Source organism: Monodelphis domestica, chromosome 3 (genome assembly GCF_027887165.1).
Source record: "Monodelphis domestica isolate mMonDom1 chromosome 3, mMonDom1.pri, whole genome shotgun sequence".
Lineage (NCBI taxonomy): Eukaryota > Metazoa > Chordata > Mammalia > Didelphimorphia > Didelphidae > Monodelphis > Monodelphis domestica.
Window position 1 is genome coordinate 507,045,950 of NC_077229.1, and position 27,281 is coordinate 507,073,230.

General features: G+C 36.4%; 1 protein-coding gene and 1 non-coding gene across 2 annotated transcripts in view; both read left to right on the forward strand.

Moving 5' to 3' along the window:
• The window catches only part of DEPDC1B (DEP domain containing 1B), a 112,810-nt gene that overhangs the window by 75,786 nt on the left and 9,743 nt on the right, over positions 1-27,281 (forward strand). Inside the window, exons 7-9 of the mRNA XM_007486366.3 lie at positions 471-611; positions 20,880-21,046; positions 25,609-25,785. Of these exons, the coding sequence (XP_007486428.2) occupies positions 471-611; positions 20,880-21,046; positions 25,609-25,785 (485 nt within the window). The remainder of the gene's footprint in view (positions 1-470; positions 612-20,879; positions 21,047-25,608; positions 25,786-27,281) is intronic.
• On the forward strand, positions 7,538-7,655 carry LOC130458663 (small nucleolar RNA SNORD89). The gene has a single exon (XR_008918070.1). It is a non-coding gene; the product is annotated as a small nucleolar RNA SNORD89 (small nucleolar RNA).

A 27,281-nucleotide genomic window follows, 5' to 3' on the forward strand; every position in this document is an offset into this window, starting at 1 on the left:
ATTTGAGTATATCAAAATTACTGATATTTTTTATTTTTGTAAAGCTTTTTCAGAAAAGAATAAAGAAAATAGGAGTCTCAATTTAAAATAGCTTAAGCTCTAGTCTATTTCTTTCTTGCTGTTTTACAATAGATTTTAAGTTATAATTGATGCTCTGCTATGAATTTTTACTTTGTGGCCTTTGATGACTCTTTTCCCCTTTCTGGTCCTATTTGCTTATCTATAAAATGAGGGAGGGAGGCTTCCTGATCGGGAAGCTCTTTTCCAATGCTCTCATGCTGATTCTGTGAGCATAAAATATGTAGCTGGCCAACTTTTACGGTTCTGGTCTTTTTGTTGTCACCATTTATATTTATAACATTAGTTTCCTTTGAAGCTTATACCATCTTTCCAAAAAAAACCAAAAAACATATTTCTAGCTTACTTGTACTAATGAATGTTTTTCCTATTCTTCTTTTTTTTTTTAACAGGGCCTAATTGTTCAGACTTGAAGCATCCTATGTATTCAGGGTTTGAAAAAGATGTCTTTAAAACCATAGCAGATTACTATGGCCACTTGAAGGAACCTCTGCTCACATTTCAGCTTTTTGATGCTTTTGTCAGTGTACTTGGTAAGTTGCAATCTAATGAACAGAAAACTGCATGTAGATATGGAACCATTTCTTCTTGCATTATCTTGAGGCTTTTGTCTGTGACAGCCAGCAGCATTTCAGGGAATTAAAATCTATAGTCCAACGAAGGATGTTTGATTCAGTTTGAGCTCTTCTCTGAGAACACTCTAAGGCAGGAAGACACTCAAGACACTTAAGACACGTATGAGACCCCAGGCAAAAGGCCTATTGGTTTAAATTTTCTGAAGAATAATAATAGGCTTGGAGTGTCATCTTCTTATAAGAAAGTCTAACATCACTGCTGAAGTAGCAAGTGAGTTTGGCATTTACTGTCCTTTATTAAATCTACTACACAGGATATGACTTTATTAACAGCCAAGTGTGGGAGCTCTATTTTTATCCAGGAGACCAAACTTTTGTTTTATGAAAGAAATAGATCCTCACACTGACAGCCGCATTTCAGGCGGGTGTAGAGGTATGATAAACTCAGCAGTCTATCAAACTTAAAATCCGTCTTCCTGACAAATAATCCCCTTCCCCAAGAGCTCACGTAGTAGGATGACTGAAGTTCACATTTGGGATGTAGGTTCTTCAACATTTGTTACTTTCTTCAAGGAAAGCACATTCCCAGGCAGCCATTTGAATGTTCTGTTTAGTCATCATTCTTGTTTTGACACTAAGGTGTTTGATTAAAAGACTAAATCATGTAAATATCACACGATGCAATATAAAAATGAGAGAATTAGCATATTCTTGGTCTTGAACGTTCTTGATGCTTAACGAGACACATAATCTTTCTGCCTGGAGCTGTACTATTAATGGCTATTGCTGCAGTGCCTGTAAGAAACTGGGAAACTGTCAGCTTTATGAATACAAATTATTGTTCTGTGAATGAGAAAGCTGACATTTTAACATGGTAATTGGGAGCCTAGAATATTGTGAGAACTCATAATATTAAGCAATAACAAATACTAATTATAAGACATGCACCAGGGAGCAGATTTGTGTTTTCAAAACAAGTCAATACTGAAGGAAAGAATCCAGAAACAATTGATGCTACCTGGATTTTACGATCTTTCCACATTGTGCTCAATTTTTAAAAACAGAACATTAGAGTTAAAAAGAGACTGCAGGGACTGCTGAATCCAACTCCTATCTAAGTCATCAGTTCTATATATAATTTGTCTAATAAGTAGTCATATAGTTTCTTCAAGACCTCCAGTGATAGGGAATTTACTGTTTTATGAGGCAATTCATTTTATTTTTACACTGTTATAATGTTAGGAATCTTTTCTTGTGTTGAAACAAAATCTGTCCTATTTCTATTTCTCTTTCAAACTCCTGAAAACACTTTCCACCTCCTGGTATTACTTCTGCTTTCAGAAGGCTGGGGAAGAGTTCTGTGTATGTAGGCAAACAGAAATCATTAAGATGGCAATTTGTTTATTGTTTTTTTTAAAAAAAGGATGCTTTTACATTTTCAGTTTCTTATATCACTATAGTATCCTGTGCCTTCATTCTCCTCCCTCTCCCAAAGAACCAACTGATATGATAAATAGTATGTTTTGAAGAAGAAAAAAAGTCAGTACAACTGATTAGTACATTGAAAAAGCCTGAGAAGATGTTTAATGGGTAATCCTTGTGGACCTCCAACCTCTATCAAGGGGTAGGTTGGGGATGCCTTTTCATAGTCTTTATCTGACACTTTGCCCTTTATAATTTTCTTTCGTGTACTTTTGATTTTTGGTGTGCATTTATTCTTTCCATTGTTTATGTATTTATATATATTTCCTTGTATATATTGGTTTCTTAGTTCTAACTTACTTTACTTTGCATCAGGACATATAAATCTTTGCATGCTTCTCTGTATTCATCGCAAATATCATTTCTTAAAGCACAATAGTTTTCCATTACATTAATATCACAATTTATTTAACCATTCCCCGGTGAATGGGCATCAACTTAGCTTCCAATTTTTAGTTATCTCTGCTGCTCTGAGTATGATTTCATTGGGGTATAAGGAGTCTCTGGTTCAAAGGCTATGAACATTTTAGTTGTTTTATTTGCATAATCCCAAATTGCTTTCCAAAATAGTTGTATAGTTCTAAAGTTTCACCATCATTGTATTAGAGTGTCCATCTTTCCACAACCCGATCTACCACTGATGGTTGCCATTTTTGGTCATTTTTTCCAGTTTTCACTCTATAAAGTGAAACTTTGGAGTTTTTTTTTTCTTTTAAATTTTATTTTTTATTGTCATGCCAAACACATTTCCATATTGGTCATTGTTGCAAGAACAAACTCATACATTACCAAAACCCCAAAATAAAACCATAAATACACTGATATATAAGACAACTCTAACATTTCTTTCTCTTGAGGTGGATAGCATTCCCCTTCCTAAGTCTTTCAGGATTGTCACAGATCAATGCATTGCTGAGAATAGCCAAATTTTCCCATATAACCATCTTCTGATATTGCTATTACTGTGTACAGTGTTCTCCGGTTCTGCTTTTATTTCACTCTCCATCAATTCCTGCGGATCTTTCCAGCTTTTTCTGAAATCATCTTGTTTATCATTTCTTATAACACAATAGTATTCCATCACCGATATGACCATAATTTGTTTAGCTGTTCTCCAATTGATAGACATCCCCTTTATTTCCAATTCTTTGCCACCAGAAAAAGAGATACTATAAATATTTTTGTACAGGTAGGTCCTTTCCCCTTTTTTATTATCTCTTTGGGATATGAACCCAGTAATGGTATTACTGTATCAATGGGTATGCATTGTTTTAAAGCCCTTTGAGCATAATTCCAAATTGCCCCCCACCCCCAGAATGGGTGGATCAATTCACAACTCTACCATTCTACCATCAATGCATTAGTGTCCCAATTTTACCCCTCTAATATTTACCATTTTCCTTTATTGCCATATTGGCCAATCTGATAGGTATGAGGTGGTACCTCAGCATTGTTTTAATTTATATTTCTCTAATCAAGAATGATTTGGAACATTTTTTCATATGATTAATGATGGTTTTGATTTCTTCATCTGAAAATTGCTTGTTTATATCTTTTGACCATTTGTCAATTGGGGAATGGCTTGTATTCTTATAAATTTGACTTAGTTCTCTATAAATTTGAGAAATAGATCTTTATCAAAGACATTTGTTATAAAATTTTCCCCCAGTTTATTGTTTCCTTCTAATTTTGGTTTTATTAGTTTTGTTTGTACAAAAGCCTTTTAACTTAATATAATCAAAATTATTAATTTTATGTCTTACTATACTCTTTTCTTTGACATAAATTCTGCCCTTCTCTAAAGATCTGTCAGGTAAACTATTCTGTGTTCCCCTAATTTAGTTAGGGTATCACTCTTTATATCTAAAATTATATATCCATTTTGACCATATCTTGGTATAGGGTGTGAGATATTGGTCTATATCTTGCTTCTGCCATACTGTTTTCCAATTTTCCCAACAGTTGTTAAAGAGTGAGTTCTGATTCCAAAACTGGGATCTTTGGGTTTATCAAATACTAGGTTGGTTAAGGTCATTTATCCATCAGTATTGCATATTTAATCTACCACTCTATTCTTTAGCCAGTACTGGATTGTTTTGATGATTGCTGCTTTATAGTTCAGTTTGAGATCTGGTACTGCTAGGTCTCCCTCCTTTACATTTTTTATTAGTTCCCTTGGTATTTTTGATCTTTTGTTCTTCCACATGAATTTTGTTATTTTTTCTAGTTCTATAAAATAATTATTTGGTATTTTTTTTGTATGGCACTAAATATGCAAATTAGGTAGAATTGTAATTTTTTTAGGTGGAATTGTCATTTTTATAAATAGCTCAGCCTACCCATGAGCAATTAATGTATTTCCAATGGTTTAGATCTGACTTTGTGTGAAGTGTGTTTTGTAATTGTGTTCATATAATTCTTGTGTTTGCCTTGGCATGTAGATTACCAGGTATTTTATATTGTTTAGAGTGATTTTGAAATGGAATTTCTCCTTCTAATTCTTGCTGTTGGACTTTGTAATATACAGAAATACTGTTGATTTTTGTGGATTTATTTTGTATCCTGCAAACTGTACTGAAGTTCTTAATTATTTGAACCTAGTTATTAAGTATGTCATCATATGATTTGCAGAGTGATAGTTTCATTTCCTCATTGCTTTTTTAATTCCTTCAATTTATTTTTCTTTATTGTTAAAGCTAGCATTTCTAATACAGTATGAAATAATAGTGGTAACAATGAGCATCCTTGGTTCACCCCTGATCTTTTTCTGAAGGATTCTAACTTATCTTTTTGCAGATGATACTTGGTGATTGTTTTAGAGAGATACCACTTATCATTTAAATTTTAAAGAATGATCCATTTATTCCTATGCTTTCTAGTGTTTTTAATAGGAATGGGTATTGTATATTATAAAAAAACTTTTTCTGTGTCTATTGAGATAATCAGGTGATTTCTGTTATTTTGATTATTGATATGGTCAACTATGCTGATAGTTTTCCAGCCCTGTATTCCTGGTGTAAATTCCACCTGGTTATTGTGAATAATCCTTGAGATATATTGCTGTAGCCTTCTTGCTAGTATCTTATTTAAAATTTTTGCCTCAATATTCATTAATGAAATTGACCTATAATTTTTCTTTCTCTGTTTTTGTTCTTCCTGGCTTAGGTAAGAGTACCATATTTGTTTCATCAAAATAATTTGGTAGAATTCCTGCTCTGCTTATTTTCCCAAATAGTTCATGTAGTATTGGGATTAATTGTTCTTTAAATGTTTAATAGAATTCACTTGTGAATCCATCAGGTCCTGGGGATTTTTTCTTAGGGAGTTTTGGTTTGTTTTGTTGTTCATTTCTCTTATTATTGATTTGTTCCATTATTTTTAAAGGACAAGAAAAATTCCCTTGAAGAATCTTTATACAATGGGAAAAAGATCATCATTTATTATTATGATTAGAAGAGGCTATAATTGACATAATAATCTAGTTTAGAGTCTTTACAGAGAAGATTAATATTGGAGACCTAAGCCTAATGGTTGAAATCTAAATAGTGTCAATTAATCTTTAATCTTTGTTAGAAAAATTTAGTCATAGTTTACCTAGAACATTCATCTGATGTCTTTTAAAAGAGATATTCATTGCCTCTTCTTAGTCCTTCTATTTATTTTTCTTGTCTTATTGCCTTAGCTACCATTTTTGTTGCAATACTGAATAATAGTATTGATAATGGACATCCTTGCTTCCCTCCTGATCATACTAGGAAAGTTTCTAGTTTATCTCTATTACAGACAATGCATGCTGAAGATTTTAGATAGATACTACTCATCATTGTAAGAAAGGTTTCATTTATTCTTAGGCTTTCTTGTGGTTTCTAAAAAGTTACTATTTTTTCTTTCTAGCATTTTTAACAGTGTTTTTTAGTTTTTAGTTTTCTAGTGTTGTATTTTGTCAAAAGTTTTTTCTGCATCTTTTGAGATAATCATATTATTTTTGTATTTTTGGTTACTGATATTGTCAGGTATGCTGATAGTTTTCCTAATGTTGAACTAGTCTTGCATTATTGGCATATACTCATTCTGGTCATAGTGTATGACCTTTGTGATATATTGCTGTAATTCTCTTGATAATGTTTTAGTTAAAATTTTTCATCAATATTCATGAGGGAGATTGGCCTATAGTTTTTTTTCCTCTTTTTTCTTTCCGTTTTAGGTATCAAAATCACACTTGTGTCATAAAAGGAATTTGGTAGAACTACTTTAGCAATTTTTTCAAATAGTTTATATAGTATTGGAATTAACTATTCTTTAAATCTTTACTAGAATTAATTTGTAAATAAATTTGGTCCTGGGAATTTTTTCTTGGAGATCCCATTAATGGCTTATTAAATTACTTTTTCTAAGATAGGGTTATTTAAGTATTCTATATCTCTTTCTGTTAATCAGGGCAATTTACATGTTTGCAAATTTTCATTTGCTTTTATTGGCATATAATTGTTCAGAATAGCTCCTAATAATTCTTTAATTCCATCTTCATTCCTGGTACATTTACCATTTTTATTTGAATACTGATAATTTGGTTTTCTTTTTTAAAAAATCTAATTAACCATTAGTTCATTTTTTTTTCAGGAAACCAGTTCCTTTTTTAAAAAATTAATTCAATGTTTTTTTTTTTAACTTTCACTTTTATTTAACTCTCCTTTGATTTTTAGGATTTCCATTTTGGTATTTAATTAAGGATTTTTAATTTGTTATTTTTCAAGTTTTTTAAAAATTGCTATTGTATACCCAATTCATTCATCTTTTCTCTTTGTTCTATATGGCCAATATGAAAATGTTTTGCATGCCTTCACATGTATAATTGATACCATTGCTTGTCTTCTCAATGAATAAGACAGACTCTAAAAGGAGGCAAAGAATTTGGAACTCAAAAATTTAAAAACAAATTTAAAAATATAATTTCGTATTATGTTTAAAAAGAAAAGACCTACTCCTTTGTATGCATCTAAGATTTTAATGACATTTTTTGGTTCAAAACATAGTTTTTAGTCTAATGAAGGACATTTTACTTTGTATTTATAGCATAGTTTTGTTTAATGACAAAGATAATCCTAGGAATAGTTAGTGCCTGTGAGGTAAAGAATAGGTCTTCCTTAACTTCTTTTAAAATATATTCTTTTTAAAGAAAACCACTTAATGTCACCAAGTAAATCTGGAAGTTTCCCCCTACTGACATTCAAGTTTTATAATCCTTTATTTTTTCAATAATGTATTCTAAAACTAAAAATAATATTCAAACTCACAATTCTAGAGTTTTTAGTGATGATTTGCAGCCCCCGTACCCCAGCCCCCTTTTCTTGTTTTTGGAAAATCAGGACAACACTTAATCTACTTCATTGCTAAAATGGTTTCCTGAGGAATGATAACAGTAACAGGCCAAATTGCAATGCCTTCCTTCCATAAGCAGTTTTCTCTCTGTATGGAGCACAATGAGAAAATCTCCAGAAGTGTACATCTAGTGACCTCAGTAACCAATTGCAGGGTGTTTATATGGATGAAATATTTTCCTAAACTATGATATTTACAGAACTGCTGATTTTTAAAGCTTATTTATAAGCCTGTTGTTATTTAACTGATCTGTGCTATTGTTTTTGCTCACACTTTATAATAAAATCTAGTATTGATAAAAAAACAAAAAATAAAATCGTTTCCCAAGGTCTTTCTGAGGTCTTCAGCTCATTGCTCATATCAACCACTTCCTGCAGGTTCTAGGGTATAATTCACGAATAACTTTTATTCAAGGATATTGCATCATTCAAGCATCAATTAGATGCTGCCTGAACTCTTCACTTATCTTTGGTTTCTGTTCTCTGTTAATCATTTTCGTTCCACCTTTTCCCAGACCAGAGATCATTTCCCTGGGGGAAAAGAAAAACAAAAAACAGAAACAAAATAAGTATTGCATACTACAGTTGTCTTACCTTTTTATTGGACTCTTTCCAGCAAGCAGAGTATTATCTCTTCTTTGATGGTCTTACCCTGTCATAGATAAACAATGTATGTTTTTAATTGTCTTGGCAGTCATTTCCAGCCTCAGTTCATTTGGAAAGAGTGGAACCTTCAAAATCTTTTAATCTTTGCCAGTATTAACAGGATGATAATTGGCACCCCACTCAGGTGATAATTGGCTCCCAGATTGACTTGTTTAAAAAAAAAAAAGAGACACATTTCATTTGAAATTTAAAATCCAATAATATTCTAGAAGTATTGTACACTTAGAACAAGACTATTTCTCCAGGCCAACTCTATAGATGGTCAGCATGTCCTTATGCCCTAAACTTTGATAATAAAGTCACACATTTTTCCTTTCTTTTATTTTTTATTTGCCTTACATAATCACTTAGTGGGTACAAAATTACATTTCTTTTCTTAATTCAAATAAGAATTGAATCCTTTCCCCAGTGTAAGAAGATTCCCTAGATGTATTACATAGTTTATTTGACTATATTTTTTTCTCCTTCCATTCAATAGGGCTAAATTGTTCTTATTTCACTGGTAGGAAAACCATAGGATCATAGGATTTAGGACTGAAAGTCTAATCTTCTCATTTGACAAATAATGAATTATCTGACCCCAGTGGTTAAATGAAGTGCCTAAAGTCTCCCAAATCATTAGTAGTACAGTCAATTTGAATTCAGGCATTTTTAAGTCTAGATCTACTATTTTCCACCATATCCTTCCACCCTGAATCAGAAAACTTGGTTCCTCTATTAGTTATGTGACCTGAGGGAAAGAAATCCCCATTTCTGAGGATTCCTTCCATATCCAAAAAGCTATATAATGAAGTAATTATTTGGCTTCTCTGGGACTCAGTTTGTGTTCCAGATTAGAAAGTCTACTGTAGTCATAAAGGTGTGAAGACTGGGTATTGACCTTTTTGCTTCTAAAAAAAAATAGGACACCAACATTTATATATTGTGCTTATTTTTATTTCTTAAAATTTTTAGGGTCAGAAGAAAAATATTGAAGATATGATACATACTTTGTGCTTTTTTAGAAGGTTGTTCTTAGGTCTGTGGGTTTATTTTTCAAATATTTTGATATGTGTATTTCAATATGCTTGGTTTCCTTTGTAATCCTCTGTTTTTTATTTTATACATTTAAATATATTATTCTGAGAAGGGATCCATGACATCCCAAAAGAAGTTAAGAGCCTCCTCTCACAGCTTTTTGTCAGAGAGACAGAGAGAGACAGAGACAGAGAGAGAGGGAGGGAGGGAAGAGAGGCTTTTTATTTGGCCATAAGTTAAAAAAAAATAATCTATTCCTCCCTCTTGCCTTTCCCATTAATTAAATTTAAAACAAACAAAAAAATCATTCAATACAAATTGGCCTATTCTAGCAAAATATATTCCTGTGTTAGCATTGTTGAAAAACGTCTGCTTTTTCTGGCATTTTAATATTATCACCTTCTGTCAGGAGGAGAGTGGTATGTTTTACCTTTATTCTTCTGAATTCATGGATTATCATTTTGTGTTGGACAGTATTCTAAAAACCTTTATAAGTTGTTGTATTTTCTATAATATTCTATAAATTGTGCTCCTGATTTTATCTGGCTTACTCTGCATTAATTGATAGAGGTCTTCCCAGTTTCCTCTGTACTTCTCTAGTTCATATGTTTAAACCCTTACCATCTATATTAGAATCAATATTAAGTATCAATTCCAAGGGAGAAGAGTGGCAAAGGCTAAGCAGTTGTAGTTAAGTGACTTATCCAGGGCCACAAAGCTACGGAATGTCTAAAATCTGGGAATCCAGGACTGCCCATCTCCAGATTTGCTTCTTTATCTATTGAGCCACCTAGCTGACCCTTGGCACAAAAATATTCCTTTACATTCATGTACCACAATTTGTTTAACCATTTCTCAATAGGAAACAGCCCTTTAGTTTCCAATTTTAGCTTTAAAAGAATTTTCCCGCTGCATTCAAGAATTCTGGAAATTTTATATTTCTGCCTATATCACAGAGTGGTTCTTGGTCGATGATGAGCTAACATGTGTGAGAAGTGCCTTAATGAATACAAAGAAGGCAAAAGCATTATGTAGGTGAAGAGTTATGAATTAATTTTACTGGAAATGCTGATAACACTCAGAATTTATCCTCAAAAGTACCTTCATAAGAGAAGGATTTATTCCCTTGCTTTTCTCAGCTCCGTATGCTCCATAGGTGGTTAGAGTTACCAAATTCCTTTGAGAGGTTCTAGCTATGAAATCTGCTCTTTCATTATTATTATTTTAAAAGAGAACCAAAGAAACCAACAGCATTCCTCCCTTGCCTTCCCTTCATTTAGAAGTCCCCACCTACTCCATTTCCTCCATATCTCCCACAAATAAGAAAATCATTTTTCCTTGCTTATATATTTTTAAATCCCTAGTTCCCATTGTAGACGTAGAAATGCTGTTCTTTTTGCTATTTTCTTTCCTTCTTACCCTGAGCCTAGGAGCACAAAATGGTGTTTTGCTCACTCTAATGTGTTCCCATGTAAATCATTTTAATTCCAAGATTATCTTGTTCTCCATTTGGGAGAGCTGTCACGTTCTAGCCAAGCCTGCTGTTTGAAAATCTCTTTATTCTCTCATCCTTAAAGAAAAAACACACGGCTCTCCATCAAAGCCCTTTTGACCTTCCTCCACTCAAGTGATGGAGCTGCTTCTGCTTAGCTTTTGACAGGCTCAGAGCAACTCAGTTCCCCCCTCCCCTGTGATGATAATTAATTGCATGCAGTTGCTGCAATCCTTGGCTTTCTGCAAACGTGACTGCTGGTCTCCATAATCTTTTCCAGTCCTTTTATCATTGGGGAGGTATAAGTCATCAACAAATTTATTCCCCACCTTGGGGCAGACAAGGGACAAGACTTGGGTCTGTGTAATGATGGGTGTAATAAGTGGGTGCACTGAGAATGGACAGAATGAGCCATCTCCTACTCTCACTGGTCTGCGGCATCCAATTTTCTTTAGAGAAAACACTGATGCTGAAATCATATAGTTTTAGAGCCTTTGTAGCTTTCTCCTACTTATTTTGGAGTAGTTTCTTGTTATTTCTTTTTCTCATTCCCAGACTTCATACCGTTTTTATGTCATGATTTCAGAACCAGAGGCTAGTCTCATTTCAGAAAAGGCTCCTGGTTCATCGTTCAGGACAGCTTTTATTGCTGTTCAAATCTCTTCAACAATAGCATTTTTAGTGGCTGGGCTCCTTTAAGATTTTGTTTTCAGCTTCTCATTTGTCTTGTAAATAGTTGTTGTTCAGTCAAGTCTGACTCTTCATGACCACTTTTTTTTTTTTTTTGCAAAGATACTTGAGTGGTTTACCATTTCTTTCTTCAGCTCACTTTACAGATGAGTCAAACAGAAGTTAAGTGACTTGCCCTGGATCACAGCTAGTAAATGTCCCTGGGCAGATTTGAATTCAGATCTTCCTGACTGCAGGTCCAACAGAGGCCTCTATCGACTGCTCCACCTAGTTGCCCCCTTGCAAGTATGGTCATTATGGTTGATTATAATAAAAAAAAATCTTACATTTTACTACCATTGCTAACTGCTTTAGAGGCATCATCTTTTATCTTTATAATCCCTCTGTGTGATGAATTATATTAACTATCATTTCCCTCATTTCACAAATAAAGGAATGGAGGATAGAGAGATGACACACTTACATGTCACCAGCAGTATTTGAACCCAAGTCTCTCTTGAATGTACTCTTCTGGGCCATATTTTTTGCTATAGCTGCAAATAGGGAGTACCATTAGAACATGGGGATCCAGTCAGAAAAAAAAAATCAAACTGACATATTTGAAGCTAAATAAAAATCACCATAGAAGGAAAAAGGTGAACTAGCTGCATAAATAATTCCAGGCTAAGAAGTGATTTCTTATTGTATTGTTGATGAGACCAGGCTGTGTCTCTCAAGGCTTTGGCCATAGAGATTAAAATGTGATTGATCTTAAGATAAACTGTTGATCTAATTATTTGTAACCTGTTCATCATGAAGTAATGTCCTAAGAGAAGGGTGGTAGAGGTTTGCATGGTCTAGAAAAAGAGCCAATGATTAAAAATTTGATAGCTTATCCTTAACTAGGTGACAGGAATATTCAGTGCTGATACTTAGGTCCTTCCATATAAATTCAGATATATAGATAGAGAATAGATAGATAGATAGATAGATAGAGGATAGGTCGTTAGATAAAGGATAGATGGATGGATGGATGGATAAATAGCTATAATTTATATAAGATAGTATTATTAACTAGGATGGATCAAGGAAGGACAGACTGATGAGGTGGTGTCTGGGCTGAGCTTTGAAAAATAAAAAGAATCTAAGAGGCAGAGACTTGAGACAGTACCTTCTAGGCATGGGAGAAGAATGGTTCCAATTTTATGGTGCTGGGTAGCAAGGGGGATTCACTCATCAGAGATAAGGAAGTTGGAGGAGGGATAGATTGAAGTGGGGAAGAAATTGATTCCATCTTGTACTTTTGAATATGTCCATATTCCCCTAGATTTGGGGGACATCACTCTCTCCTGGTTCTCCTCCTAACTCTCTAAATTCTTTTCTAGCTCCTTTGCCAGATTTTTCTCCAGGTCGTACCCTCTAACTACAAGTATCCTTTAGGATTGTGTCCTGGATCCTCTGCTCTTCAACTTCTATGCTTGGTGATCTCATCAGCTCCCATGAATTTAATTATCCACTTAATGTAAATTTATCTAAATTATCTAATTTAACCATCTATACTGATGATTCTCAGATCTACCTATCCTTCCTCAACCTCCTTGCTGACCCTCAGTCTCATATTTCCAGCTGCTTTTCAGACATTTTAAATAGGATGTCCAGTAAACACCTAAACTCAGTATGTCCAAAACAGAATTTATTATCTTTTCTCCTATACCCTAACCCTTCTTACTTTTCCTAATATGGTGGAGGGCAGCATTCTGGCTTACAACCAAGGAGTCATCCTAGAGTTTCATTTTCATTCATCAGAAATCCTATATTTCATTTCACATATCCACAATCAAGATGTAGCTTTTACCTTTGTAGCACCTCTTCTCTCCTCTGACACTGCCACCACACAAGTGCAGGTCCTCATTATCTCATGCCTGGACAGTTGTGGTAACTTGCTGGTGGGTCCTTCTGTCTCAAGTCTCTCCCCACTCCAATCCATTCTCCATTCATCCACTAAACTGATTTTCTTAAAGCACAGTTTTTATAATGTCCTCTCTCACCCCCTTACCCAATAAACCTCTGTGGTTTCCTGTTGCTTCCAGGATCAAATACAAAATGCTGTATTTGGCATTCAAAGCCTTTCATAACCTAGCCCCTTCCCACATTTCCAGTCTTTTTATGCCTTAGTCCCTCCCATATACTTTTCAATCCACTGACCTTGGCCTCCTGATTATTCCATGAACAAGACACTCTCTCTTGACTCCAGGCATGTTGTTCTAGCTGTCCCCTATGGCTGGAATGTTCTCCCTCCTCTACTCCAACTACTGACCTCTTATGGCGTCATTATTAATTATTTGAATTATTTCAATTCAATAGAATACATTAATTCTAATTAACATTGTATTTTTTTTTACTGGAAGCCTCTTGATTCTAATACCTTTCTATTAATTATTTCCTATTCATCTTGTATTTTGCTTGCTTTGTATATATTTGTTTTCATGTCTCCCCCACTAGATTGTAAGCTCCTTAGGACGGGAACTATATTTTGCCTCTTTTTGCTTCCCTAGTGCTTAACTCAATGCCTGGTACATATCAGGTGCTTAATAAATGTTTATTCATTAATTGAGTGATGCTTACTACATCATCCTATGCCTCCTTGGGCACTATCTTCCCTAAAATGAAACTTTAGCAGAATCTCAGACCTCTATGATTCAGATGCATTGTGGGAGAGAGAATCTGATTTTACATGGATCTGTTGCATGTCTTAACTTCCAGGCAGCTAGATGGTGCAGTGGATAGAGTGCTAGATTTGGAGTCATGCTGACCTGAATTCAAATCCTACCTCTTGAGCAAGTCATTTAGCCCCTGTTTGCCTCAGTTTCTCCTTCAGTAAACATGGGATTCTAATAACACTCCTTAAGATTGTTGTGAGAATGAAATGTGATATTCATAAAGCTTTGCATGCTTTAAAGTGCTACATAATTACTAAGTATTATTTTTATAGTAATGATATTTATTATTTGTTTCTGTTGTTACTATTCATGGGGGAAGAAGGGTGAGGATTAACAAGCAATTCTGCCATGTAAAAAGTCTTTCTCACAACAAACCTTCCATTTTCATGCTCCAAGTACCCTGTAGCATAGGACCAGAAATATTTTCACCATGTTGGTTAGCCCCTCTTCTAGGCTCTCTTTAGATCACCTCTCTTATGGTTCTTAACTTCCAACCTGACCAACACTAGCTCTGAACCCACTTCTTGAAGCACTTAAATATGCCTGGGGAATTGTTTTAATATGTCTGGGGAATACTCGAGTATTCCCGCAGACTTCTTTTATCTCTTCTTCATCATTCTGGACTCCTGAAAATCACCCTGGCCAAGACATTGGGTTTACTGTCTCTCACTTTCCCATTCCATATATCCAGTCAGACATGGGACCAATGAATTTAATAATAAAATAAAAAAAATAAAAAATATTTTATTATCCCAGTTACATGTAATAACAATTTTCCACATACATTTCCCAAAATTATAAGGTTCAAATTCCCTCCCTCCCTTCCCTCTTCCCTCTCAGAGATGGTAAGCAATTTGATCATGCATTATCATACAAAACACATTTCCATAGTGTTCCTTTTTTGTAAGAGAATAGTCATATAAAACCCAAACCCCAAAATAAAACAAACAACTAAAGTGAAAACTTTATGCTTTGATCTGTATTCTAACTCCAACAGTTCTTCCTCTGGAGGTGGATAATATTCTTTGTCATAAGTGCTTTAGAATTGTCCTGGATCACTGTATTGTTGAGAGTAGCTAAGTCATTCACAGTGGGTCACTGTACAATACTGCTGTTACTCTGTATGATGTTCTCCCAGGTCTACTTATTTCACTCTGCATCAGTTCATGTAGGTCTTTCCAGCTTTTTCTGAAATTATTCTGTATATCATTCCTTACCACACAATATACCACAATTAGTTCAGCCTTTCCCCAATTGATGGCCATCCCTTCTTTTTCCATTCTTTGCCACCACAAAAAGGGCAGCCACAAATTTTTGTACAAGTAGGTCCTTTCCTCTTTTTTATGATCTCTGGTATACAGACTCAGTAGTGGTTATTTCAGTATCAAAGGGCATGCCCAGTTTTCTAGCCCTCTGGGCATAGGGGAACACAGCATTTGAGAAATGGAAAGGAGCACCATCTAGTCTAACCTGTGCCCTATCATGAATCTTCACTATATTTCCAACCAGTGCCAATCCAGTCTCTTCATCGACCTCCAATGACAGAAAAGCCCCTACTTATCAAAGCACATAATTCTACTTAGACAAGTGTTTTCCAATGGCCGCTCTAAATTTGCTTCTTGCCCATCACTCATTTTCTCCTGCTTTTGTCCTTAAGACTAAAAACAAGCCTAAATCCTCCTTCAAATGGCAGCTCTTAACGTATTTGAACACAACTATTCCTGACTCACCTGAGTCTTCTCTTCCCTAAACTAAGCATCCTCACTCATATAATAGGGACTCATTCTGGTTGCCTGCTTCTTTTTTTTTATTTAAACCCTTATCTTCCATTGTAGAATCAATACATTATTTTGGTTCTAAGGCAGAAGAGCATGAAGGGCTAGACAATGGGGGTGAAGTAACTTGCTCAGGGTCACCTACTGGGAAGGATCTGAGGACAGATTTGAACTCAGGACTTCTCATCTCCAGGTTGGTTTTCAATCCAATGAGCCACCTAGCTTCCCTGGTTCCTCTCTTTTGGTTCCTCACCTTATCCATGTTACTCCGAAAGTGCATCATCCAAAACTGATCACAGTACTTTAAATATGCTGAGGAGGGTGGCGTTCTTACCTCTCTGTTCTTGGGAACTCTCAATATAGCCTTCCCTTACTTAGTGGTCTATCTGCCTCATCACATTAATGACTCATAAGGAGCCTGCGGTTCCCTAAAATCCCTGGGTCTTTTTTGAGACAATTTGCTGTCTTAACTCTACATTTATCGTTTTGTACTTAACTATAGTGCTGGGCTTGGAGTCTCCTTTATCTTCATAGGTTCAAATCAGACCCAATACACTTAGCCGGGTGATTCTGGGCAAGTCCCTTAACCCTATTTGCTTCAGTTTCCACCTCTGTAAAATGAGCTGGAGAAGGAAAAGGCAAACCACTCCAAGATCTTTGCCAAGAAAACCCCCAATGGGGTCACAAAGAATCAGACACGCCTGAAATGACTGAACAAACACCTTTCTATAACATTTTCTGTAACACATATAAAACTTTTATATTTTAAAAGTTCTTTTTTTTCTTTAACTGAAGTGGTAACTTCTGCTCAGCTTCCTGTATCTGACGGGAACTGAGCCTTTGCCAGCTCAAAGCCATCAGTGATAGCTCCTGGGGCCAGAGCAGGGTCTTTGCTCAGGTCAGGGCTATGTATAGCAGGGCCTTTGTTGAGGGGAAAGAGAAGAGCTTCCCACAGTTACTGCAGGGAGTATGTGGGATGGAAGTGAAGGCTGGTACTAGGAGACATACAAAATTAATTAGGAGCCTCCTTTGCTTTCAGTGGCAAGACTAATCAGGGATCAAAACAATTCTACATGAACATTTTGCTAGAACAGAGGCTATAGTGGTGGGTATATTTGAGAGAGACATGCTAGGCTAGAGTAAGATGTTACAAGTCAATTCAAATCAACCATTTAGAAAGTGCTTAAGAAATGCTATGTGCCAGCCACCATGCTAAGAGCTAGGAATGCAAAGACAAAAAACAAAAAAAACAAAAATTAAAAAAAAGCTCTTGCTAAAGTTTAATGGAAGACTTTATATATGATTTGAGGAGGCATTGGAATGCATAATAGATTTAGCATATAGAATGTTAGAAAAAAGAACTTAAAAAGGTAGCAATATTTGAGAGATGTTATTTATGAAGAAATTAGAGAAGTTGAGGGTGGAACAAGTAGATAGAATAGGGAGGGGTCAGCGTCAGAATCAGAAAGAATCAGATTTGTCTTCTCAGATACATATTTGCCAAGCTACCATGAGCAAATTGCTTCATTAAAAACAAAAACCCCTTATTTTCTGTCTGAAATGGATGTTGTTTATAAGAGAAAAGAGCAGCAAGGCTAGACGATTGGTGTCAAGTGCCGTGGATCATACAGTTAGGAAGTATCTGAATGATGTTTTTGAACCCAGGACCTCTCATATTTAGGCTTGACTTTCCATTTACTGAGCCACCTATATGCCTAATAAATCATTTCGTAATAAACTTTACTTTCTTCCTATTGCTTTCAGGATCAAATATCAAATTCTATGTTTGACATTCAAACCCCTTTATTTATTTTTTACATTTTTTTTACAATTTTATTTTATTGATTAAGAAAAAATTTCCATGGTTACATGATTCATGTTCTTTTCCTTCCCTCCTACCACCCTCCTCCTGTAGCTAATGCTCAATTCCACTGGGTTTTACATGTGTCATTGATCAAGACCTATTTCCATATTATTGATATTTGCACTAGGGTGATCCTTTAGAATCTACATCCCCAATCATATCCCCATCAACTCATGTGATCAAGCAGTTTTTGCTTTTCTTCTGTGTTTCTACTCCCACAGTTCTTTCTCTGGATGTGGATAGTGTTCTTTCTCATAAGTCCTTCAGAAATGTTTTGGATCATTGCATTTCTGCTAGTAGAGAAGCCCATTACATTCTATTGTACCACAGTGTATTCATTTCTGTGTACAATGTTCTCCTGGTTCTGCTCCTTTCACTCTGCATCAATTCCTGGAGGTCTTTCAAGATCACATGGAATTCCTCCAGTTCATTGTTCCTTTGAGCACAATAGTATTCCATCACCAACAGATAACACAATTTGTTTGGCTGTTCCCCAGAGTGCATCCCCTCATTTTCCAAGTTTTTTGCCACCACAAAGAGTGAGGCTATACATATTTTTGGGTATTGCTAGTTCAAAGGGCAGGCAGTCTTTTAAAGCCCTTTGGACATAGTTCCAAATTGCCATCCAAAATGGTTGGATCAATTCACAACTCCACCAGCAATGTATTAATGTCCCAATTTTGCCACATCCCCTCTAACATTTATTACTTTCCTTTGCTGTCATGTTAGCCAAACTGCTAGGTGTGAGGTGGTACCTCAGAGTTGTTTTGATTTGCATTTTTCTAATTATAAGATATTTAGAACACCTTTTCCTGTGTTTATTAATAGTTTTGATTTCTTTATTTGAAAATTGCCTATTCAAGTCCCTTTCCCATTCAAGTCCCTTGCCCATTTATCACTTGGGGAATGGCTTGATTTTTTTGTACAATTGATTTAGTTCACTCTGTCTCTGTCTCTGTCTCTGTCTCTGTCTCTGTCTCTGTCTCTCTCTCTCTCTCTCTCTCTCTCTCTGTGTATATATATATATATAAATAAAAATTAGTCCTTTGTCAGAGGTTTTTGTTATAAAGGTTTTTTCCCAATTTGATTCTTCCCTTCTAATTTTGGTTGCATTAGTTTTGTTTGTACAAAACCCTTTTAATTTAATGTAATCAGAATTATTTATTTTACATTTTGTAATTTTTTAAACTCTTGCTTGGTCTTGAAATCTTTCCTTTCCCAAAGATCTGACAGGTATACTATTCTGTGTTCATCTAATTTCCTTATAGTTTCCTTCTTTATATTTAAGTTGTTTGCCCATTCTGAGTTTATCTTGGTGTATGGTGTGAGATGTTGATATAAACCTAATCTCTCCCAATATTGTTTTCCAATTTTCCCAGCAGGTTTGTCAAATAGTGGACTTTTGTCCCTAAAACTGTCATCTTTGGGTTTATCATACACTATCTTGCTGAGGTCACTTACCCCAAGTCTATTCCACTGATCCTCCTGTTTCTTAACCAGTACCATATTGTTTTGATGATTACTGAAAAGCCCTTTATAATAACCTCCTCCTCCTCCACTTCCTTTCCAGTCTTCTTACAGCTTATACCTACTACTTACTTTGTGATTTAGTAAAAGTAGCCTTCTCCTTGCATCTAGAACAACACATACTGTTTTTAGCTTCTGGGCATTTTCTCTGGCTGCTCTCCTTGCATCCATACTCAGATCTCTCCTCATCTTTGCCTCCTGGCTTCCCTTGCTTCCTTCAAGTACCAGCTAAAGCCTCACCTTCTACCAGAAGCCTCTCCTCATTATCTTCAATTTATCTTGTATCATATCTTTTTTTTTTTGTATATTGTTGTTTTCATATTGTCTTCCTTGTCAGACTGTGAACTGCTGCAGAGCAGGGATTGCCTTTTGGCTTTCAGTGTATCTTTAGCATTTAGCACAATGCCTGGCATATAGTAGGTGATTAATAAATGCTTATTGACTGTCAGTATATACCTAGGACTCTCTATATGGTGACTATACATCACCACTTGCCCATTTGCTTTGGTGGAAGGAGTTTACATGTGGGGAGTTCTTCATTTAATTAAACTCTTAAGATGATATTGGAAGCAGAGTGTGTTTAAAAGGTGAATATGTGCCAAGTGTTACTACCAATATTCTGGGTCTGGGGGCAGATAGGGTGGCAGAATGCCTGCCATGTTGAGCTTCAGAGTAAGAAATCCAGCTAAATAACAGGGCATGGTGGTTTAAAAAAGTAAGGTTTTGTGTCTTTTTTGAATTGTGGAAAATTAATATTGAATTGGGATACTTTTTGAGAAATGGTTTCCCTCTTGGCCCCCAAGAATTGTTTAATTTTTAAAACTACAAAACCATCTCTCCCCAAGGCTATGAAATTGGATTGGATACTTCTTTCTTTTGTCTAGATGTAAAACCTGGCAGAATGGACACCTGCTCCCTATTTATCCATAAACTAGGACTTGATTAGGTGTTTATCAACCAGGCAGCCACCATGTTGGGAAGAATGCCACCATGTGGCAGGGAGGAAGAGGGCTTCTTGATGTCTTCCTGAGATCTTCCTCTTCTTGTGATGAAGTATGAAGAGAGGAATTGAGCTCTCTGATGCCATTCCCTGTGTGATTGTTCTCTAATCAGAGATATCCTGGGGTGGGGAGACTGAGTGTGATATCAGAAGGAATATATATCTGCTTGCAAGACAAGAAGTCACCCTTTTTTGCTTAGCTGCTTACTCTTATGCCCTTATCTTCTGAACATGCTGTCTTTCTTCACTCTGCCTAGCTGCTAATTTTGCTTGTGTTTGGACCCTCTCTCCCTCTCCCCCTTTTCTCCCTCCTTCCCTCCCTCCCTCCCTCCCTCCCTCCCTTTCTGTCTGTCTGTCTGTCTGTCTGTCTGTCTGTCTCTCATTTCTCTTCTCTCCTCTCTATTTCCCTGACTGCCTAGCTAGACTTCCATGGCTTCAGTTTGGACTGAGTGACTCCATTGGCTACTTAGATCTTCTTGAGCAGCAAATTAATATATTAATATTTTAAAATGAAAAATATAGCCTCCAAGAGAATTTTACTCATTACAAAACAATATACTGTATCTCATACATATGTAAAAGCAGCAGAGTCAAGTGGATCTTAGGTGTTTAAAAATTATTATTTTTTAAAACTAGGTTTGTTACAGAAAGAGAAAATTGCTATTGAAGCATTTCAGATTTGCTGTCTCCTCCTGCCTCCTGAAAATCGGAGAAAGTTACAACTGTTGATTAGGATGATGGTGAAGATCTGCTTAAACAAGGAGATGCCACCACTCTGTGATGGCCTTGGCACCCGTACTCTGGTATGTTGGTCTCCCGGGCCTGACATAATTTGGATATTTTTAACTATGTGCAAATGACTTAGTCTTTATTTGGTTAAGCAAGGAAACAAAGCTACATAGAAATACCTGGCTTGCTTAAAGGACTTTTCATACCCTTCATCTTCTTCTCTTCCCCCTTGTTATATCTTACCATCAAACATAATTGAATCAGGCTGTTGGCTGTTTTCTTTCTATAAGGGACTCAGTTAAAGGGAGGGTAGGGACTAGGTATGGGGAACTCAGTGAATAGGGCTCAGGACTTGAATTCAGGAAAACTCATCTTCCTGAGTTCAAATCTGGCCTCAGACACTTACTATCTGTATGACCCTGGGCAAGTCATTATCCCTGTTTGCCTCAGTTTCTTCATCTGTAAAATGAGATAGAGAAGGATATGGAAAACCATTCTAGTATCTTTGCCCAGAGAACCACGCATGGAGTCATGAAGAGTTGGACACGACTGAAAAATGACCAAATGACAACAATAGAAACAACAGGGTCCAGGAGTAGACTTAGCCTATGACCATTAGAAGTTGCTTCCCACTTAGAACCACTTCTTACTTTGATACATAAAGGTCCTGAAGAGATCTCTTTGAAAGACCAGGTGAGCTCCCTTAAGAAAAATTCCCTCCCTCCCCTAGATCAATAGAACAGGGCTTTATCTCTCAGCAAAAATAATGGATCTGAGAAATGGCAAGGAGGATGGACTGAAGGGGAAAGGCATAGAATATATGGTTGTATTGGCCTATCAGACATCCCCTCCCACCAGCAAAAAAGGGGAATTTAAAAAAATTAGTTTTAACCTCCCTTTGCCTATATCAAGGAGACAGAAGTGGATTTAGCTTTCTCTCCATGTTGTCTTTCTCTTGCACACAAACATCTCTTAAGATAAGACATGATTTGCAATGTGTCAGATAGGAAGTCGTATGGTACAGAATTATGGCCTCACACTAGACAACTTTATGTCTGTTGCAAGCATACAAATGAGATTTTGAAAACCATTCAATTCCCCTGTAAATGTACTGTCTTGTCCTGCTTCCCCTTCAGAAATAATTTTTTCTTCTTTCAGCAACCTGAGAGCTGCAAAAACATTAGCAACACTGAACAAAGGGTTGTAGAAATAGGAAAGAGAATCACTTTCTTATTTTTGATAAGAGGATGCTTAGAAACTACTTGTTAAATCTGATCTTAGCTACTGCACATATAATTTATTTTTCTATTCTAGTGCCATGAGGATGTTAGGCTGAATCATGTAGACTTTAGAGATCATTGAATCCAATCCCTTCCTTTTATAAGTTTTTTAATTAAAAATTTATTTTTTTCCTTCTGCCAACTCACTGCCCCAACTTTTCCCCGTGAAAATGAAAGGAAAACAAAGACCTTGTAACAAATATCCAAAGTTAAGCAAAACAGATTTCTTTATTGGCCATGGCCAAAAAGTACAAGCATATTGTGAGACTCTCTCCTCTCTGTCAGGGAATGGGTAGCATATTTCATCAGAAGACCTCTGAAAACTCAGTTAGTAATTGCATTGATTGGCGTTCTTAAGGATTTCAAAGTTGTTTGTCTTTACAACTACCGTCATTATTATATAAATTCTTCAGCTAGTTTTCATTTCATTTTGCAACAGTTTATGCAGTCTTCCTTTGTTTCTCTGAGACTGTTCCCTTCGTCATTTCTTATATCATTGTCACATTTCATTCCATTGATATTCCATAATTTGTTCATCCTTTTCACCATTGTTGCAGTGCCCTCATTTTACAGACATAGAAACTTAAGCCCAGTGATGTATGCCTTAAGTGATGTGCCCAAAGTCACACAGGTTATAATTCAAACTCAGGTCCTTTGACCTCAGATCAAGTATTCTTCGCACCAGTTGCCATGGCAGTACCTCATCCCCTCCATGGCAGATCAGTTCCCTTCTCTCTGCCTTCATTGTGAACAAATGTTGGAATGGTCATTATGGCTTCTTCAAGGGACTTCTCTTTTCTGCCACCTGGAAGCCTGGGGTTTTTTCCTCTTCCCTCCCATCCTACTCCAAGTCCATTGTCCCTTCTATTCTTTTTACATCTTCTGAGAAGAAAGAAAAGAACCAAATTCCACATAATTCTAAGAATTACTTACTTACCTTCCTCTTCCTGAATTTCCCTGCCCTGTTTGGAGTTGATGGTTTTCCCATTCTGGTTCCTCATCCTCTTTAGTTCCAGTAGTCTGTCTATGGAAATTATATATTGGATACAGATCTAATCATGGATCAAAATGTGTGTCCTGGCTGCTTTGAATAAGTGATTGGCCCCATGCTCTCTGCCCATTTGGAAAAAAACTTCTTTTTTTTATGCTTTTCCTTCAGAATTTAGAAACACTGAATTAGTAAAGAAAGGGCATTCAGATTCCATCTAGTCCAACCTTTTCCTTTTAATAATGTGGAAACTGTAAATGACTTGTCCAGTAACTGTCTGAGACTGGATTTGAACTCAGGTCTAGGATTTCACCCACCTCATCCCTAGTTGAGTTTTGATTTTAGACTAACCTTATTAAGATAGTAATTGCCTCTACTTTAGGATAGTTAATGGCAGTACAGGTAGTATAGAGCAGGGGTCCCCAAACTACAGCCCATGAGCCACATGCAGCCCCCCGAGGCCATGTATCCGACCCCCGCCGCACTTCCGGAAGGGGCCCCTCTTTCATTGGTGGTCAGTGAGAGGAGCACTGGATGTGGTGGTGCAGCATGTACAGTACTACTTCCGGTGACATCATCCTTTGTGTGGCACCTTGTTCTGAGAGTAACTGAAGGAGAACGAGGTGCTACACAAAGGATGACGTCAGCATGGTGAGCGGTAATCTGGGGGAGGGGATTCCACACTGTGTATACGGCTGCCCAGTTAGGATTAGGTGTTTATAGTCTGGCCCTCCAACAGTCTGAGGGACAGTGAACTGGTCCCCTGTGCAAAAAGTTTGGGGACCCCTAGTAAAGAGTGACTCTTGAGTACTCCTATTATTCCTTATGAGCATCTGAGGAAATACTAGACATCACACTGGGTGATGTGAATAGTTATAGGGTTTTTATGTGGCACTTCTAAAGAATTATATGAGATAATGATGAATCAAATGATTCACAAGCATTTGTTTTGTAATTTTAATATAAAATTATATTATTCAAATTTCAATACATTGCTATTTATTTGTATTTTACATTTATTACATAAATTATATATTTATATATAAATTCTATCCATACTTAAATTATGTATAATAAATGTGAATAAATAAACAAATAAATATAAATGTATTATGTTATATATTTATGTATAATCATAATGAATCGTAATACTTTCTGTCTTGAAATTAATAGCATCAATTCCAAGGCAGAAGAACATTAACATTTCCTTAATTAACATTAAGGAAATAAAGGTAAAGCCCAGGGTCTCACAACTAGAAAGTGTCTGAGGCCAAAATTGCATCCAGGACCTCTTGGTTCTGAATAATAAATTCAAATGCCCAGAAATGTGACTGCTGAGGCAGTTTCTTTTTCCTAACTTCTTCCTCTTTCTTGCACACACACACACACACACACACACACACACACACACACACACACACCCCTGAGCCTTTATTCAACCCTCTGTGCGTCCTAAGGGACCCAGTGGAGACAAAAGTGACTTAGGAAAAGAGCAGCCCAGGAAGAGCATATTTTTATGCAAGGACCACTGAACAGGCTGATACTCCTTCCCCTGGCCCTGATGATAGAGATCATTTCATCACCCATTGTGCTTCTTGTAAGCTGCCCACGGGTACATTAGGCAGGAATTTGCCCAGTGAGACTCCAGAATGTGTTGCAATGCTCTTATAGAAAATAAAAACGAATACCCAGAAATGTGACTCCTGGGGCACACAGGCTGTGCTAAGCAGTTCTCTCCTCATGTCATAAGGATGGTCTATCACGTCACTAATGTCTCTAAAGCAGCCTAAATGACTCCAGGAAAGCTGCTTCATAAATACAGGTCATGATGATAGTTGTGATTTCGGAGGTTTGTTAATGGGCAGCTTAAGACAGTTTACGACGGGGGGCTTTTAAGAACTCCCTTCCTAAGCTCTGTTGTTTTTTTATGGAGAGTCTTTTATCTTTCTTGAGACAAATGAAATGCTCCTCTCAGGCAAGCTAGAACATGAGCAGCAGCCCCACTGGGTTTGAAATATGTCTGGCCAGAAGTGTACAGTGTTGGGGGACAGATTTTATTGTTTGTGTTTTAAAAATGTTCATTTTAATTATGAACTTGACAGTCACCAACAGACACTAAAGCATTTCAGTACACGAGAACAACAACCAAAAAAGGGGGGGACTGTATATGAAACCATCAGTGTTGGCTACATAGTTTCTTTTTTAAAAATATGGATTGTGAGTTTGGTAAATGAGACACAAACCCTCTGGACTGTTTCTTATGGAACATTCTGTTCTGCTCCATCTACATTAGGTGACAGTGATGCAGGCTTGAAGTGACACCTCATCTGTTTTTCCCCTTTGCAACCTTCTTTTCTTCTCTTTCCAGATGGTTCAGACTTTTTCACGTTGCATCCTGTGCTCCAAGGATGAAGTCGATTTGGATGAACTATTAGCTGCCCGGCTGGTGACATTTCTGATGGACAATCACCAGGAGATCTTGCAAGCTCCCTCTTCGTTGCAGAATTCAATAGAGGAGCGAGTGGCCCATCTACGAAGGGTCCAGGTAAAATGAATGAATCATGATAGTAATTGAGGAAGCACTTAAAGATTTAAAAAATGCTTTTGGTGCTATTTTGTTTGATTCTCACAACCCATTGGTATCTGTGTTATTTGTGAAGATTAAATTGAACTCTCCCCTAATTATAATAATAAAAATAATTAACCCTCCCCTGATTGTGAAGATAAAATTGTAAGATCTGCCCATTTTAGATCTAATCACCAACAATATTAACGCCCCATTTCACACATTAAGTGGGAGGTCTGTGACTCATGTGTGAAATAGTGGGTGATGAATCAGAACCAACTGACTGCCCTAAAACAAAGAGTCAACTGTGATTGGTAGACGTAAAATTAGGGGAAGACACAGGAAGTGACACAAAGGAAGTGTCTTTAAAAGGAGCTATTACTTCCTGTGGGACACAATTCTTCATTCTTTGATCTGCTGACTGGACCTGAGACCCTGTTCCTTTGAACTGACACATGGTGAGTGAAAAGCTGACTCTTAACTGCTGGATTTTCTGAAAAAACTATCCTCAGGAGAGACCTACTCTTTTCCTGCATCCCCATGCATTGACCATAAGGGCCGAGGTCCCTCAAGGTAATAACTAACTCTCCCTGCCCGGGCTGAGAGAAGGGCCAGAGATAAATTACTTAGTGCTCAGGCTAGATATCTTACCTTATCCTCTCTCTGATTGCTTGCTTCACTTTTTTCTACATTTTGTAAATAAATTGTAAATAAAATTTCTTTGGAATTAATTAAATTCCTGGCAACCACACTCAAAATAAAGTCCAACCCTTTTAAAATTAAGCCCTCTTTCCCCCTTAAATATTATTATCTTCATTTAGCATATGAGGAAACTAAAGATTTTCTCTTTAGGAGATGAGAGATTAATGTGATAAGCATGTGAGGGAGGATTTGAATTTGGATCTTACTGACTTCAATTCCAATGTTAGCATTTTTATATAACCAAGCATTGTGCTAAGTTCTTTACAAATATGATCTCATTTGATTTTCACAAACCTAGGAAATAAATGGTAATAATTATCACCATTTTGCAGTTGAGGAAACTGAGGCAGAGGTAAATGGCTGGCCCAAGATCACACAGCTTGTAAGCATCTGAGACTGGATTTGAACTTGGGTCTTCCTGATTCTAAGCCTACTACACTATACATGGTACTGCCTAAGTGCCACTATATCCATGATATTATAGATTTGGGAGTCATCCATATAAAGTGAGATTTCAACTAGTGGGAGCTAATGAAGTCATTAAGAAGGTGTACAGAGCTAATTAAAGAGAGATAAGACCCGAGGGCATAGAAGGATCTAATAAAGTGGACTGAGAAAGAGATATTAATCAATGTGTATTTAATATGTACCTACTGGGGCAGCTAAGTGGCTCAGTGGTTGAGAGCCAGACCTAGAGATGGGAGGTCCTTGTTCAAATCTGGCCTCAGATGCTGTCTAGCTGGGTGACCCTAGGCAAAGTCACTTAACTCTCA